This window comes from Salmo salar, chromosome 04 (genome assembly GCF_965601325.2).
Source record: "Salmo salar chromosome 04, fSalSal1, whole genome shotgun sequence".
Taxonomy (NCBI): Eukaryota; Metazoa; Chordata; class Actinopteri; order Salmoniformes; family Salmonidae; genus Salmo; species Salmo salar.
Window position 1 is genome coordinate 69,339,333 of NC_138294.1, and position 18,190 is coordinate 69,357,522.

At 43.2% G+C, this 18,190-nt stretch overlaps 1 protein-coding gene across 3 annotated transcripts in view; it reads left to right on the forward strand.

Annotated features, from left to right (window-relative positions):
• The window catches only part of LOC106603642 (cell adhesion molecule 1), a 551,827-nt gene that overhangs the window by 485,895 nt on the left and 47,742 nt on the right, over positions 1-18,190 (forward strand). Inside the window, exon 10 of one of the 3 annotated variants that reach the window (XM_014197549.3) lies at positions 7,894-7,926. The exons of the other annotated variants lie outside the window; for them this stretch is intronic. Within the exon in view, the coding sequence (XP_014053024.2) occupies positions 7,894-7,926 (33 nt within the window). The remainder of the gene's footprint in view (positions 1-7,893; positions 7,927-18,190) is intronic. 3 annotated transcript variants of the gene reach the window in all.

The window sequence follows — 18,190 nt, forward strand, 5'->3', positions numbered from 1 at the left end:
TTGAGTGGCCCAGCCAGAGGCCGGACTTGAACGCGATCGAACATCTCTGGAGAGACCTGAAAATAGCTGTGCAGCAACGCTCCCCATCCAACCTGACAGAGCTTGAGAGGATCTGCAGAGAAGAATTGGAGAAACTCCCCAAATACAGGTGTACCAAGCTTGTAGCGTCATACCCAAGAAGACTTGATGCTGTAATCGCTGCCAAAGGTGCTTCAACAAAGTACTGAGTAAAGGGTCTTAATACTTACGTAAATGTGTTATTTCATTTACATTTTTTATTTTTTAATCAGCAAACATTTCTAAAAAACAGTTTTTGCTTTGTCATTATGGGGTATTGTGTGTGTTTCATAAAATAAAAAATTGAATAAGGCTGTAACATAATGTGGAAAAAGTCATGGTGTCTGAATACTTTCCGAAGGCACTGTATATAGAAAAGTATGTGGACACCCCTTCAAATTTCAACCACACCCGTTTCTGACAGGTATATAAAATTGAGTGCACAGCCATGCAATCTCCTAGACAAACATTGGCAGTAGAATGGCCTTACTGAAGAGCTCAGTGACTTTCAACGTGGCACCGTCATAGGATGTCACCTTTCCAAAAAGTCTGTAAATCAAATGTCTGCCATGCTAGAGCTGCCCCGGTCAACTGTGAGTGCTGTTATTGTGAAATGGAAACTTCTAGGAGCAACAACGGCTCAGCAATCTCACAGAACGGAACCGCTGAGTTCTGAAGTGAGTAGCGGGTAAAACTCGTCTGTTCTCGGTTGCGACGCTCACTACAGAGTTCCAAACTGCCTCTGGAAGCAACGTCAGCACAAGAACTGTTCATCTGGAGCTTCATGAAATGGGTTTCCATGGCTGAGCAGCCACACACAAGCCTAAGATCATCATGTGGAATCCGACGGACAAATCTGTGTTTGGGAGATGCCAGAATAACGCTACCTGCCCCGATGCATAGTGCCAACTGTTCAGTTTGGTGGAGGAGGAATAATGGTTTGGGGCTGTTGTTCATGGTTTGGGCTAGCCCCCTCAGTGCCAGTGAAGGGATATCTTAACGCTACAGCATATAATGATGTTCTAGATTATTCTGTGCTTCCAACTTTGTGGCAAGAGTATTGGGAAGGCCCTTTTCTGTTTCAGTATGACAATGCCCCCTTGCACAAAGCGAGGTCCATACAGAAGTGGTTTGTCGAGATCGGTGTGGAAGAACTTGACTGGCCTGTACAGAGCCCTGACCCCGACCCCATTGAACACCTTTGGGATGAATTGGAACGCCGACTGGGAGCCAGGCCTAATTGCCCAACATCAGTGCCTGACCTCACTAACGTTGTTGCGGCTGAATGGAAGCAAGTACACGCAGCAATGTTCCAACATCTAGTGGAAAGCCTTCCCAGAAGATTGGAGGCTGTTATAGCAGCAAAGGGGGGACCAACTCCATATTAATGCTCATGTTTTTGGAATGAGATGTTCAACAAGCAGGTGTCCACATACTTTTGGTCATGTAGTGTTTATCCAGAGGGTCATAGTATCTTTCCTCAGATAATGTACTCCACTAAAGATGAGTATTTTTACCAATTATGTAGTGTTAAAAAATAGTTTGGTAAACGCTGATCACCATTCGCAGTGAGTAAAGTAATGCTTTCAATAATTGTTTTCGCAAAAGGTGGGTAAATACTTTGCAAAAACATTTTACGCCTAATGTACTCTCTTAAATTTCAGACTTGATTTGCCCTAGCAAAAAATGGAACAACCCCTACAAAAATGTCAGATAATTATAATCCACATAATAATTAACGTTTCCTGTTGCTGCAGGATTATTTTCCTGCTGTGAGAAACTGGTCAAATTAAGATTGCAGATCTGTATGTGTGTTTACCCTCCACTACACCACTGATTTTGACTCTTATCAAACCCATATCAAGCCTCCTGGACTAAAAAGCATGATATAACTGTGGGCATTTTACTTCTACAGTGCAGAGACTGGTTCCAGTGGGGATTCTCTCCTATGTACTGTCAACCAGAACAGGCTTTGAAGTGGTTGTGGTGCAGTGGTATTATCAGTAGCCCATTGTCACGTCTGCTGATGTTAGCTGCTGATGTCAGCAAGGATGCTAGTGCTTCAGGTGACCTGCGACACAAGGCAAGAGAGAGAAAGGGAAAAGGGGGGGGGGGGGGGGGGGTCCGAACCATGGGCTGGCGATAGCTCATCAGTAGACATATTGACCGGCTGGTGCAGCAGTCACAGCCAAGTATGGGGTTAGCAGACATCCAGGGGCCACCAATGATTGAGGGTTGCAGAGACAGATGCTTTATTGTATTGCTTGATTTGAATGAGCAGCGATATATTACTACCGCATAGCAGGCTAGTGTAGCACACATAACCAGGACACATCCCTAGCGGAGCCCTTTGAGCAGCCCCTCCAGCTGTTTTAGGAGGACTGCTTAGAGCCCGTCTTTCCCGAAAAGATTTTACTAGACCTTCAACAGAGGCTGTGATGTCGTACTACGCCTTAAAATGTAGAACGATTTGACTGTGCCAGACGTTTGATTCTCTTTTCCTCATGCCTACTTGTTTCAGGACACTGTCATTGAACCGCTCCGTCTTTCTCCTCCCTCCTTCCTGAGGACACGCAGTCTGCTCCTCTTTGATAACTCATTCTACTTTCAAGCGTACCAGAGGTGATCTGGCCTACAATCAGCCCAATAAAGGAAGCGCTAGGAGCGGTTCGTGTAGGAGTAGCAGCTGCAAAGAAGCTAGTAAAAAGCGAGCAGTGAAGTGGCCCCTTTTTAAAAGGTCAGAATACATTTTAAAGAGCAAGCCGAGGAGGTGAAACAGTGGCCGTGTCCGAAATCTTGCTTGCCTACTACTTACTTTAAACTGCATACTGTCTATTAATCGTACTACATACTATTTAACAACACATATCAGCATACTAGGCTCATCCTACTAAGAATGCGTAATCTATCGCTCAATTACGTTGATTCCCGTCATTCGTTAATTTTGGTGCAGCTCGTCCCCTCAGCTGATTATCAGCTGTTGTCAAACACACGTCTTAAAAGACGATTCTTATCCTAAATAGTGTGCAGCGAATTCTACTAGATGAAAATACGAAATTAGTATGACATCCTGGCATTTAAAGCATACTCAAAATTTCACATAATATAATTTTTTGCATTCCCAAAATGCCTACTATTTAGAACGCAAGTACGGTTATACGGACACAGCCAGTGGCTTCGCTGAGAAGCTCCTCAAGTGATTATGCTAAAGAGCTGTCATCCTAACTGGAGGCCTGTGGCATTACTTAACACAGACTACAATGTGTTTCTTCTGGAGGACCATAGGAATAGTCTCTGATAGGGACTTTATCTGGTCTTGCCTTCTGAGATCTCTCCCCGTTCTCTGTTCCTTTGGCAATAAATACGAGGGAGGCGAAGCGTTAACTCTCGTGTCCCTGGCGGTTTGATATGTACAAGTGTAGAGAAGCCTGCACTCCTTGGTACAGCGCAATGATGCAACATGAGAGGTAGTGAGAAGAGTGGTATGGAAAGTGAGAACACCTCCCTCCACTCACTCTCTTATGTCTACAGTAGATAAGAAAGGGAAACGGAGTCAACATGGGTGGTCTGTTTACATATACCTCTGGAAATGCATCCAGACCCGACTTAACCATGACTGAGATGGTGTCAAACCTGTCAGAATTAGAAATGTTTGATACATATATTGTTGTTACGTTACCAATATTGACACATTGACCTTGTTCACGTGATTTATGATGAGCTAGATAGTATCTGTTTTTGTTGACAGGTTTCTCAACAACAAATGTAACATTGGTTGGGTACAGACCTGATTTGATAAACAGTGACAAACCATGTTACCTGACAGGCTGCTTTGATTGGCAAGCAGACATCTCCATGCATTTCTAAAAGCAGCCGAGTCCTCTGTGTTTCATCCCAGGATGTCCCAAATGGCTCTATTTTAACTATATAATTCACTACTACAGTGCCTTCAGAAATGTAAAATTGATTAAATGGAGATTTTGTGCCACTGATCTACACACAATAGCCCACAATGTCAAAGTGGATTTTTTTGTGAGAATTTTTTACAAATTAAAAATTTAAAGCTGAAATGTCTTTACTCAATAAGTATTCAACCCCTTCGTTATGGCAAGCCTAAATTAGTTCAGGAGTAAACATGTGCTTAACAAGTCACATAATACATTGCATGGATTCACTCTGTGTGCAATAGTGGTTAACATTATTTTTTGTCATTACCCCATCTCTGTACCCCACACATACAGTTATCTGTAAGGTACCTCAGGTAGTGCATTTCAAGCACAAGACTAGGGAGGTTTCCAATGCCTTGCAAAGAAGGGCACCTATTGGTAGATGGGTAAAAAAAAAAAAAAAACAGACACAAAGATACAGGCGTCCTTCCTAACTCATTTGATGAAGAGAAAGGAAACCACTCAGGTATTTCACCATGAGGCCAATGGTGATTTTAAAACAGTTACAGAGTTTAATGGCCGTGATAGGTGAAACTGAGGATGGATCAACAACATTGTAGTTACTCCACAATACTAACCTAAATGACAGAGTGAAAAGAAGGAAGTTTTACAGAATAAAAATATTCCAAAACATGCATCCTGTTTGCAATAAGACACCAAAGTAATACTGCAAAAAATGTGGGTAAGAAATTAACTTTTTGTCCTGAATACAAAGCATTATGTTTGGGGCAAATCCAACACAACACATCACTGAGTACCACTCATGGTGGTGCATGGTGGTGGCTGCATCATGTTATGGATATGCTCGTCATCGGCAAGGCCTAGGGAGTTTTTGTAAGATAAAAATAAATGGAATAGAGCTAAGCACAGGCAAAATCCAAGAGGAAACCTCTTTCAGTCTGCTTTCCAACAGACGCTGGGAGACAAATTCAAAAAATGAACGTCAAATATACACTGGACTTGCTTACCAAGACAACTTTGAATGTTCCTGGGTGGCCTATTTAAAGTTTTGACTTAAATCGTCTTGAAAATCTCTGGCAAGACTTGGAAATGGCTGTCTAGCAATGATCAACAACCAACTTGACAAAGCTTAAAAATAATAATAATAATAAAAAATAAAAAATAAAAAAAATTAAAAAGGCAAATATTGAACAGTCCAGGTGTGCAAAGCTCTTACCCAAAAAGACTCACAGCTGTAATCACTTCCAAAGGTGATTTTAATATATATTGACGCAGGGGGTTGAATACTTATCTAACTACGATACACTGCATGGCTAAAAGTATGTGGACACCTGATCATTGAACATCTCAAAATCATGGCCATTAATATGGAGTTGGTCCCCCTTTTGCTGCTATTACAGCCTCCACTCTTCGGGAATGCTTTCCACTAGATATTGGAAAATATCTGCGGGGACTTGCTTCCATTCAGCCACAAGGGCATTATTGAGGTTGAGAACTGAAGTTTGGTGTTTAGCCTGGCTCGCAGTTGCCATTCCAATTCACCCCAAAGGTGTTCGATGGTGTTGAGGTCAGGGCTCTGTGCAGGCCAGTCAAGTTCTTCCACACCGATCTCGCCAAACCATTTCTGTATGGACCTTGTTTTGTGCACAGGGGCATTGTCATGCTGAAACAGAAAAGTGTTGCCACAAAGTTGGAATCACAGAATCATCTAGAATGTATTGTAAGCTGTAGCATTAAGATTTCCCTTCACTGGAACTAAGGGGCCTAGCCCGAACCATGAACAACAGCCCCAGACCATTATTCCTCCTCCACCAAACTTTACAGTTGGCACTATACATTTGAGGTAGCGTTCTCCTGGCATCCGCAAAACCCAGATTCGTCCGTCAGACTGCCAGATGGTGAAGCTTGATTCGACACTCCAGAGTCCAATGGCAGCGGGCTTTACACCACTCCAGCCGATGCTTGGCATTGTGCATGGTGATCTTAGGCTTGTGTGCAGCTGCTCGACCATGAAAACCCATTTCATGAAGCTCCCGAAATGAAGCAGTTATTGTGCTGACGTTGTTTCCAGAGGCAGTTTGGAACTCGGTAGTGAGTGTTGCAACCAAGGACGTTATGCTCTTCAGCACTCGGCATTCCCGTTCTGTGAGCTTGTGTGGCCTACCACTTCACGGCTGATCAGTTGTTGCTTATAGATGTTTCCACTTCACAATAAAAGCACTTACAGTTGACCGGGTCAACTCTAGCAGTACAGAAATTGAACGAACTGACTTGTTGGAAAGGTGGCATCCCATATTGGGTGCCACGTTGAAAGTCACTGAGCTCTTCAGTATGGGACATTCTACTGTCAATGTTTGTCTATGGAGATTGCATGGCTGTGTGCTCGATTTTATACACCTGTCAGCAACGGGTGTGGCTGAAATTGCTGAATCCACAAATTTGAAGGGGTGTCCACGTACTTTTGGCCATGTAGTGCATATTAGTGTTTTTTCATTTATTTTTCCTTGATAAATAAAAATCTTCCACTTTGACAAAATATTGTGTAGATAAATAAATACGATTAAATCCAGTTTAATTCAAATTTGTAACAACAAAGCATTGGGAAAAAGTTGAGGGGTGTGAATACTTTCTGAAGGCAATATGTATAGTGCCATTTGGGACTCACTCGCAGTCAGTCCCCCTGTTCCCATCTCCCCCTACACCGATACGGTGGAGCGCAGTCAAATTGTATCTCCTTTGTTTCCTAAAATTTTGGATAAACACAGAGGAAACTGGTAAAACTGTACCCAAAATCATCAAGAGACCACAATCGGATTACAACTAGATGTTGGTTTAATCTCCCTGGAGAGGGAGCAGAATATGGAGTTACACCACACTCTTGCAGCGATTGACATTGCATAACAAGCTTTACAGTTTCCTGCTCCTCGAGGTCTAATGAAGTAAAAGTCTGGTAAAGGGAAAACAACCTTTGCTTGTGTCCCCACAATTGCGCTGCATGCGGACAATGACAAAGATCTTCCATGCATTAGACTCATTTGCGATAGTACATTGTGAATTTAAATGTGTACAGGCAACGGCAAAACTAATGGCTTGTTTATATTGATCCATCATGGATATTTATAGTTGAAAGGATAAATTAAATAAACAGCAAATTCCGATTTATTGGCTGCAGAGATAGAACAGTGCTTGTTTTATCACCCAATGTCCTCTGCAAACCACATGTAATTCATTGGAATACTCTTGATCATGAAAATATTATATTTGTCACTGAAATATAAAAATGGATGAATGTTTGCATATGCAGTGCTTTAGACTGTGAAAAATTGATATTTTCTCTCTAAGGAACCAAAACATTTTTATTTCCTAACTCAAAGGTTAGGGTAGTATGCATGGGTAGTATGCATGCCCTGTAACATTGCAGTTTGTCACATCAAGGTTAGTATGATTGCATTTGACAAAGGTTGTTTCAGCTGTTGTAATTTATTGAGATTCCCAAAGTCATGTCATATCGATCGAAATATGCACAGCCATACCGAAATATGTGAAATGTTTTCCCCAACGCCCCAGATTCACATATGTCCACAATGGCCTCCAACATAATGCAGGAGTGTGTGTGTGCAGTTGTATTCTATTGATGAGCTGTCTGTGTACCACGCAAACACTTTGCCGCTCCCCTCACAGTTTGACGTACGATGTGTTTGTGTTGTGCTTTATCTTTGTGCTACCTTGATTCTCTTTGATTTCCCTCAAGCCTCATGTCTTAGTCCTTGTCGTGTACTGGTCTCTAAATGCTTGCTTATGGGTTCCATTTGTTTTCTCCCTCCCGCCCCCATTTCTCCTTTTTTTGCATGCCACCTATTCCCTTCCTCCCTCCACCACCACCACTGCTCCTCCGCTTCGCTCCTCTCCTTCGCACTCGTGTGCTCAGACACTACGCCCAGCGCTGAACCCGCAGCTCACGGTTGGTATCTCTTCCCTTCTTTTTTTCTTCTGCCCACCACAGCATGCCCCACCACAGCATCACCCCACCACCTGATTACCAGCGCTGTTTTAATGTCTTGCTCTCCTTTGATTACTCTACTGTATTCTCTGCCACTACATGAAAATATGACTTGCTATGGTTTCATTCGTCTGTCTCTGCTTGTTTGTCTATATGTGCGTTTTTCTGTCTGTTTTTACATCTATTGCTCAATCCCAAAACATCACCTAGCCCCTACACACTTGTGTAGATCTGAAAGAATCAGAAAGGTATAGCCAATATGGTATTAGCTCCATCTTGCCCTTTGATAGGCTAGGTGAAATTTTGACAGCATTGCTGATACATATTATGTAGGCCCCATTCCCCTATAAGAGAGGAGTTAGGGGTCAATTTGGGGTTGGGCATTTTGTATGACAAGGCTGCTGGTCCGTTTAGCCAGTTTGTGCTTTTAGATAACTCCTCTATGTGTTCGTAGCTTGTTATGCCAAACCTGTATGCCATGACAAGAGAGAAGAGTTAGCTACAGCACATACAGAATGGGACCAGGCTATTGTATGACTATCCATCCTTTTTTCTGTCTGTCTGTCTGTCTCTGTCTTCCTGTCCTTTCATCTGTCTTTCTGGCCATCAGTGTTAGAAACCTTCGTTGGTTCACCTTAAATCCAAAATCACCCCATTTGGGTTTCTTTAATCAAAATGCCCACTCGTAATATCCATGAGGGTGCATACTTCCTCGTTGACATTTGCCTTAAGTGTTCTCATTTTGCACCCAAAAGTAATAAATAATAACCCGCCTCAAATAATTTTTTCATTAATTTAAATGATGTCTAAATGGCTGGTTTCTTAAGGTGATACATCACAAACCTTTAGCTACCACTCAGGTACTCAGACAGCGTAGTTCAGTTTGCCAGACAATTACCACTTTGTTTCGTCCACATAAGGCACAAACAGCAAACTATTCACAGAGCTCAGAAGGCAAGACAATTTTGTATTCTGAAAAAATACACATAACACTGACTGGTGTTTTCAGGAAGAAAACTACCCTTATAACCCTCGGAGCGCATATGAATTATACATAGGGATGTACAACCTCAAGTTCATGTATTTTTAGGCACCTGTGTTGATACATCTCTCCTGTGATTATGTAGTCTAATATCTACATAGGCTAATATATTAATTAAACCCTTGGCCTTCATCACATTCTATCAGCTAATCCCCATTGGCTCAGATGTCACGGTTGTCGTAGGATGAAGCGGACCAAAGTGCAGCGTGATTATCGTTCCACATATTTTATTGAACTGTGAAACTATGTAATACATACAAAATAAACGAAATGATCAAAAACCACAAACCGTGACGAAGAGTTAACATACACTTACTCAAAAACAATCTCCCACAAACCCAGGTGGGGAAAACACCTACTTAAGTATGATCTCCAATTAGAGACAACGATGACCAGCTGCCTCTAATTGGAGATCATCCCAAACAAATACCCAACATAGAAATAAAAAACTAGAACATAACAACATAGAAAATCGAAACTAGAAAGAAAAAAACTGTCACGCCCTGACCTACTCTAACTTTGAAAATAACAGCTTTCTATGGCCAGGACGTGACATCAGAACCCTCAACTCAGATCACGAGCTGTTGCTGCAGAGTCCTGACAAACTAACCAATATTAACGGACACCAGCTAAAATACTGTGGTGTGAAGGGATAGGTCCCTTCTATGAATTTTATTTATTTGATTGAAATGACACCCACCCTGTATTCAAGATTATGCTCAGGTTATGTAAATTAGGGTTTAAGCATATGTGAAAGCGAAAGTTTTTAGATAATTTATATCAAACTCACCCGTTAATCTTTTCCAGTGATTTTTTTTAAAAGTATTTACTAAAATAAACTGAAGTAAAAAATATATTAAAAAAATTAAACAACAAATAATTAAGGAGCAACAATAAAATAACAGTAGCGAGGCTATATACAGGGGGTACCGGTACAGAATCAATGTGCAGGGGCACCGGTTAGACAAGGTAATTGAGGTAATATACACGTAATGTTAGCTAGCTAGCCAGACATCTAATGTCAGCTAACATTAGCTAGCTAACAGCAAGCTTTAACTTGGGGTCTTTTGTTTAGACATTACATTTACATTACATTTAAGTCATTTAGCAGACGCTCTTATCCAGAGCGACTTACAAATTGGTGCATTCACCTTATGATATCCAGTGGAACAACCACTTTACAATAGTGCATCTAAATCTTTTAAGGGGGGGGGGGGGGGGTTAGAAGGATTACTTTATCCTATCCTAGGTATTCCTTAAAGAGGTGGGGTTTCAGATGTCTCCGGAAGGTGGTGATTGACTCCGCTGTCCTGGCGTCGTGAGGGAGCATGTTCCACCATTGGGGTGCCAGAGCAGCGAACAGTTTTGACTGGGCTGAGCGGGAACTGTGCTTCCTCAGAGGTAGGGGGGCCAGCAGGCCAGAGGTGGACGAACGCAGTGCCCTTGTTTGGGTGTAGGGCCTGATCAGAGCCTGAAGGTATGGAGGTGCCGTTCCCTTCACAGCTCCGTAGGCAATCACCATGGTCTTGTAGCGGATGCGAGCTTCAACTGGAAGCCAGTGGAGAGAGCGGAGGAGCGGGGTGACGTGAGAGAACTTGGGAAGGTTGAGCACCAGACGGGCTGCGGCGTTCTGGATGAGTTGTAGGGGTTTAATGGCACAGGCAGGGAGCCCAGCCAACAGCGAGTTGCAATAATCCAGACGGGAGATGACAAGTGCCTGGATTAGGACCTGCGCCGCTTCCTGTATGAGGCAGGGTCGTACTCTGCGAATGTTGTAGAGCATGAACCTACAGGATCGGGTCACCGCCTTGATGTTAGTGGAGAACGACAGGGTGTTGTCCAGGATCACGCCAAGGTTCTTAGCACTCTGGGAGGAGGACACAAGGGAGTAGTCAACCGTGATGGCGAGATCATGGAACGGGCAGTCCTTCCCTGGGAGGAAGAGCAGCTCCGTCTTGCCGAGTTTCAGCTTGAGGTGGTGATCCGTCATCCACACTGATATGTCTGACAGACATGCAGAGATGCGATTCGCCGCCTGGTTATCAGAAGGGGGAAAGGAGAAGATTAATTATGTGTCGTCTGCATAGCAATGATATGAGAGACCATGTGAGGATATGACAGAGCCAAGTGACTTGGTGTATAGCGAGAATAGGAGAGGGCCTAGAACAGAGCCCTGGGGGACACCAGTGGTGAGAGCGCATGGTGCGGAGACAGATTCTCGCCACGCCACCTGGTAGGAGCGACCTGTCAGGTAGGACGCAATCCAAGCTTGGGCCGCGCCGGAGATGCCCAACTCGGAGAGGGTGGAGAGGAGGATCTGATGGTTCACAGTATCAAAGGCAGCAGATAGGTCTAGAAGGATGAGAGCAGAGGAGAGAGAGTTAGCTTTAGCAGTGCGGAGAGCCTCCGTGACACAGAGAAGAGCAGTCTCAGTTGAATGCCCAGTCTTGAAACCTGACTGATTAGGATCAAGAAGGTCATTCTGAGAGAGATAGCAGGAGAGCTGGCCAAGGACGGCACGTTCAAGAGTTTTGGAAAGAAAAGAAAGAAGGGATACTGCTCTGTAGTTGTTGACATCGGAGGAATCGAGTGTAGGTTTTTTCAGAAGGGGTGCAACTCTCGCTCTCTTGAAGACGGAAGGGACGTAGCCAGCGGTCAAGGATGAGTTGATGAGCGAGGTGAAGTAGGGGAGAAGGTCTCCGGAAATGGTCTGGAGAAGAGAGGAGGGGATAGGGTCAAGTGGGCAGGTTGTTGGGCGGCCGGCCGTCACAAGACGCGAGATTTCATCTGGAGAGAGAGGGGAGAAAGAGGTCAAAGCACAGGGTAGGGCAGTGTGAGCAGGACCAGCGGTGTCGTTTGACTTAGCAAACGAGGATCGGATATCATCAACCTTCTTTTCAAAATGGTTGACGAAGTCATCCGCAGAGAGGGAGGAGGGGGGGAGGGGGAGGAGGATTCAGGAGGGAGGAGAAGGTAGCAAAGAGCTTCCTAGGGTTAGACGCAGATGCTTGGAATTTAGAGTGGTAGAAAGTGGCTTTAGCAGCAGAGACAGAAGAGGAGAATGTAGAGAGGAGGGAGTGAAAGGATGCCAGGTCCGCAGGGAGGCGAGTTTTCCTCCATTTCCGCTCGGCTGCCCGTAGCCCTGTTCTGTGAGCTCGTAGTGAGTCGTCGAGCATCGGAGCAGGAGGGGAGGACCGAGCCGGCCTGGAGGATAGGGGACAGAGAAAATCAAAGGATGCAGAAAGGGAGGAGAGGAGGGTTGAGGAGGCAGAATCAGGAGATAGGTTGGAGAAGGTTTGAGCAGAGGGAAGAGATGATAGGATGGAAGAGGAGAGAGTAGCGGGAGAGAGAGAGCGAAGGTTGGGACGGCGCAATACCATCCGAGTAGGGGCAGAGTGAGAAGTGTTGGATGAGAGCAAGAGGGAAAAGGATACAAGGTAGTGGTCGGAGATTTGGAGGGGAGTTGCAATGAGATTAGTGGAAGAACAGCATCTAGTAAAGATGAGGTCAAGCGTATTGCCTGCCTTGTGAGTAGGGGGGGAAGGTGAGAGGTTGAGGTCAAAAGAGGAGAGGAGTGGAAAGAAGGAGGCAGAGAGGAATGAGTCAAAGGTAGACGTGGGGAGGTTAAAGTCACCCAGAACTGTGAGAGGTGAGCCATCTTCAGGAAAGGAACTTATCAAGGCGTCAAGCTCATTGATGAACTCTCCAAGGGAACCTGGAGGGCGATAAATGATAAGGATGTTAAGCTTGAAAGGGCTGGTAACTGTGACAGCATGGAATTCAAATGAGGAGATAGACAGATGGGTCAGGGGAGAAAGAGAGAATGTCCACTTGGGAGAGATGAGGATTCCAGTGCCACCACCCCGCTGGCTCGATGCTCTAGGGGTATGCGAGAACACGTGGGCAGACGAAGAGAGAGCAGTAGGAGTAGCAGTGTTATCTGTGGTAATCCATGTTTCCGTCAGCGCCAGGAAGTCTAGGGACTGGAGGGTAGCATAGGCTGAGATGAGCTCAGCCTTGTTGGCCGCAGACCGGCAGTTCCAGAGGCTGCCGGAGACCTGGAACTCCACGTGGGTCGTGCGCGCTGGGACCACCAGGTTAGAGTGGCAGCGGCCACGCGGTGTGAAGCGTTTGTATGGCCTGTGCAGAGGGGAGCGAACAGGGATAGACAGACACATAGTTGACAAGCTACAGAAGTGTTGTTTCTTGTATTATTGTCTCTTGTGTCTTTAGACAACTGTTTCACTTTGATATCCTTTTTCTTCTGTCCTGATTTTCTCTTTCTTTTCTTCTGTTTACTAGATATTCTTTGTTGTTCTTCGTTAGCTAGCTAGCTTCTTCCAAAAGAGTCCCTAGCAACTGCTTAGCAACTGGTAAACAATTCAGCTAGCTAAGATAACTACAATTTTATGAAAAATAGTTATTTTTCAAAAGCCTATCTTCTTTGTTTGTTGCTTGTTTTTTCTCCTCTTCAGTCTTGCAGTTTTCTTTTGCTTTTTTCCGATGTACTTCACTCTAAAAACCATGTAAATTTCAATATTTGTAGGAGCTCATTTTTCAGCTGCTGCTGCTCAAATTGGAGTTCCGGAACCAATGCCACTTTAACGTTAGCTAGCTAGCTAAACAATGAACTATCCCAATCCATAGAGTGCTAGCAATGCAAACCGATTGTCATTGCTAGCTAAAGTTAACCAAATAGGTTCAATGTTAGCTAGCAAGCCATCCATCGAACTTCAGCTAGCTAGCTAACAGCAAGCTTAAATTTGCAATGAAAACATCTTCCTGACAAAATTAGAAACGTATAATATCTGAAACTGTAGCTAGATTCACGGCAGACTGCAACCCCTTTCATTAAATAAGACGTCCTGTGTCATTTCCGTTTAGTTTGCACAGAAATTCCACTGATTTCAAAACTCGGTCAACTTCTTCCGTGACAACAACACTGTTGATCGCCGTTTCTTCCCCATCACTGTCATCAGAAGACTACAATGTCTTCTTCCCCCCCAATATTCTTTAACCTAAATCAGTAACTTCCTCATCGTCTGATTCATTTTCAGAGTCGGAGAGAGTCAGCATGGCTCGATCGTCCTCCAGAAAGTAGTCCATCACAACTGATACATTTAGGGCAGCAAAGTTATTGAGAGCAGAAGCAACATATTTTTAGTTCTCCATGGCTAACGTTATATCTTTTGAAAAAACTGCAGTAGAATGGATTATTTACGAATAACGAGCAGCTCATTTTATAGACACGATGCTACACCGCAGAACAATCTGAAACTCATCTCTCTGCATGTCCAGCCCACTCATTATCTCAGTTAGCGGGAAAACCAACTAGGCTTGTAATTTAACAACTTTATTCGTATTTACAGATGGCATAAAAGTTTGTTATTAAGGCACATGAAGGTTCACTTGTTCGAGAAGGCATTTCTGCCAAACAATGCATTTTGATTTTAAAAAATGGTTTACCTCCAAATGGCTCTCCTGTGAAGTCGTGACTTGCGACATTACGCCTAGTTTCCTGAAACGGGTCACAAATGAAAGTCACACTAAGCGCAAACCAGATGAAATGGTGTATCGCTGCAGAATGCTGTAGTAGCCATGCTGGTTAAGTGTGCCTTGAATTCTAAATAAATCACTGACAGTGTCACCAGCAAAGCACCCCCACACCATCACACCTCCTCCTCCATGCTTCACGGTGGGAACCATCCATTCCCCTACTCTGCGTCTCACCAAGACACGGCGATTGGAACCAAATTCACAAGTTTGGACTCATCAGACCAAAGGACTGATTTCCACCAGTCTAATGTCCTTTGCTTGTGTTTTTTGGCCCAAGCAAGTCTCTTTTTATTGGTGTCCTTTAGTAGTGGTTTCTTTGCAGCAATTCGAGCATGAAGGCCTGATTCAGGCAGTCGCCTCTGAATAGTTGATGTTGAGATGTCTATTACTTGAACTCTGTGAAGCATTTATTTTGGCTGCAATCTGAGGTGCAGTTTGTTAACTTCATGTTTTAAGTATCCCTATATTTCTGTTATTACAGTGCTATCACTCTGTTATTAGTACGCCTGCGCGGTAGTCTCACTGTTGATGGACCTGGCCTGAGTGCAATGGCAACCATGTACTGTGGAAATACGGTTTAGTAAACGTTGTTAAACTGGAACCTAGTCGTTGTGTCATGTTAAGTCAACATAGTTAACTCTAATGAACTTATCCTCTACAGCAGAGGTAACTCTGGGTCTTCATTTCCTGTGGCTGTCCTCAGGAGAGCCAGTTTCATCGGCGCTTGATGGTTTTTGCGACTGCACTTGAGGAAACTTTCAAAGTTCTTGAAATGTTCCACATTAACTGACCTTCATGTCTTTAAGTAATAATGGACTGTCGTTTCTCTTTGCTTATTTGAGCTGTTCTTGCCATAATATGGACTTGCTCTTTTACCAAATAGGGCTATCTTCAGTATACCACTTTTGACTGGTACTGTATGTGTACATGTAAAGCTATTCTGGGAAGGGGGTGGGGGGGGTATGGTATTGTATACAAACACAATTAATCTATAATTTCTTCAAATTCTTAATTAACATAATGCCAAGTTTGGTGTGAAATGTGTTTTAATGTAAAATGTCAAGCAGATTTATTTCACTCCGACTGCTAAATCAATGTTTGTGACCTGTAAGACCCGTGCATCTCTCTCTTGGTTCTGAGAATAGCATTACGGCTTTTCTTTATCGGCGAGACAGAAAATATTGATTAACCTGTGTTTTTGCAACTCTGTTCAGAAACCTGTTCAGAAAATTCTTTCATTGGTCTAAAAAAAGATTTTAGTCACAAAGACGCCAACAAAATACAAAGACGCCAACAAAACACGTTTCACACAGGTCACTGTGAAATATTAGTCTGTTACAGAAGAATTACACATTTGTGTTCTATCATTGCAAAATGTGTTCTTCTTGTTGTTTTGGTGCCCTTTCACTGTTTTGGAGATGTTTCTCCTCTAATAACAGTGTATTTTCTGCCTATAGCAACAAGCTGTTACAAAAATAAGAAAGATACTGCAGTGAACCAGGAAGTCATTGAAGATTAACCAGTACATTACCACCAAAGAAAAGCAGTTCTATTTGTGTATTTATGCTACATTGTTGCATCATCCCCTTTGTCAGAAGTTCTTCACTCTAGCTGACACACTATTCAGTTGCTTTGGAGTGAGATATTACAAGGCCGTGTTACTCCTTTGCGGTGTGGAGCTGAGGTGGGGTTACCTCAGGAATATGAATTGCCCTGCAGGGCCAGAAGAAGCATTGCTCTTCGGGTCAGATAGATCAAACCCTTATCAGCACGTCAGCCTCGCTGTCAGACAGTACTTCTATCGCCACACACTGGTATCAAGGGTATTAGTGGCATTTCCTTTACCTGACCCACGTGTATTTAATGTCACACTGTGCCAGAGGCCGCCCAGACTTTTTAAAATGTATTTATTTATCAATAGCATGTCAACTTGTGTGTTTTATTGGTAACACTGTACTTGACACCTTGTGTCATAACCATGTCATAATATGTCATAACAGCTGACATAACTTGTCATAACCTGTCAAAAAATGGTCATAACACTGTCATGACACATATTTAGACCTGGCATATATTGTGTTATTTTATGGCTGGTTATGACACCTACATAGGGGTGTCAAACCTACCACACAAGGCAAAACATTCCATTACACCATAGCCTACTTCTCAACAGTATTTTTTTTATGTAACATTTTCTGAAATTGACCATATTGAATTTTAATTGTAATTGCGCACACATTGATGTCAGACATGCACCTACCCCAATTCTCTGTTGCTGATGACTGGGATGAATGCAGGAGCAGATGTCAGGGGCAGGCCAGGACACCCTCTTTTTGACTGGTGACTGACCTAAAGGAATGTACGTGATAGGCCTATCTGGTTTACAAGATTTTGATGGTCATAATGCTTCTTGACAGTATCATAAAGTGTATTTTCTTAGTCCAAGTAAAGTGACACAGGATGGTCATAATACTTCTGGTGGTCATAAAGTCATAAAGTGGTCATAAAGTGTAAAAACACAACTTTAAAGAATGAATTACAACATGGATTTAAGAAACAAACGTTCAATCGAAAGGAAACTTCTTGGCAGGGAAGAAAAAACATTTTAATACATGTGGGTTTTGACACTTATGTAGCTGTCATAAAAAAAAACACATTAAAAAACACAGGTGTAAATATATGGGTAATGGCAGTGTTATGACCATATTGTGACAGGTTATGACAAGTTATGTCATCTGTTATGACATGGTTATGACGCTAGATGTCAAGTAAAGTGTTACCATTTTATTTTATGATAAATTACGTTGGCATTTTCTCTCTATTCGAAAAGTGCATCCACTCTCTTCCTCTGTTAGAATGGAGAAGTCTGGTGACTTTTTATTCTAAGAATCCCTTTCATTCGGTCTGCTGCCCCTTGTGTTTTCTCTCTCTCTTTCTCTCCCTCGCTCCCTATGTGGATGCATTCAGGCATGGTCCCTCGTTCTCTCTGTTCATTTCCAAAGAGGATGATTGAACACACTTCACTTCATTCTGTCATTTCATCATCCCTTGTTCGGGGTGGCAAAGCCAACACATTTCGCTCTGGCTTCGGCAAACATGAGCCTAGCGTGTCCAGGCCAGTTGGTTAATGATGTGCCTTAAGTAGTTGGATTGCAAAAAATATAGATCTACAAGAAGCCAGCCAGCGCCGGTGTTCAGATCACTACACAGATTAAGGCAGAAGGAGGGTTGGTGGCAGGGCAATAATGTTTCACCTCATTGTCGAAGTAATGCAATTGAATTTCAAGGACCACTTGTTTTTTGGTGGGTGGCTGTGTGTGTCAATTTCATGCATGACATTTAGGAGTACATGATTTTGGTCGTTGTCCTACCTTGTTCTTCATGGTTAAATTACCTCAAGGCCAGTAAATACCTGCTCACCATTGCACAATGTGTAGCTGAGGGCCCTGGGCTTTTCTGAATGCAACTCAGAATGAATTTCATTCATATTCCTGAAGCTGTCGCTAAGTCACCCCCAACAATACAACTCCTGAAGTAAACTTCCTGCAATCCTCAAAAGAAAATGACATTTGCATCTTGGGAACATTAAGCAACAGCTTATTTGCATCTCTCCCTCTCGCTTTCCCC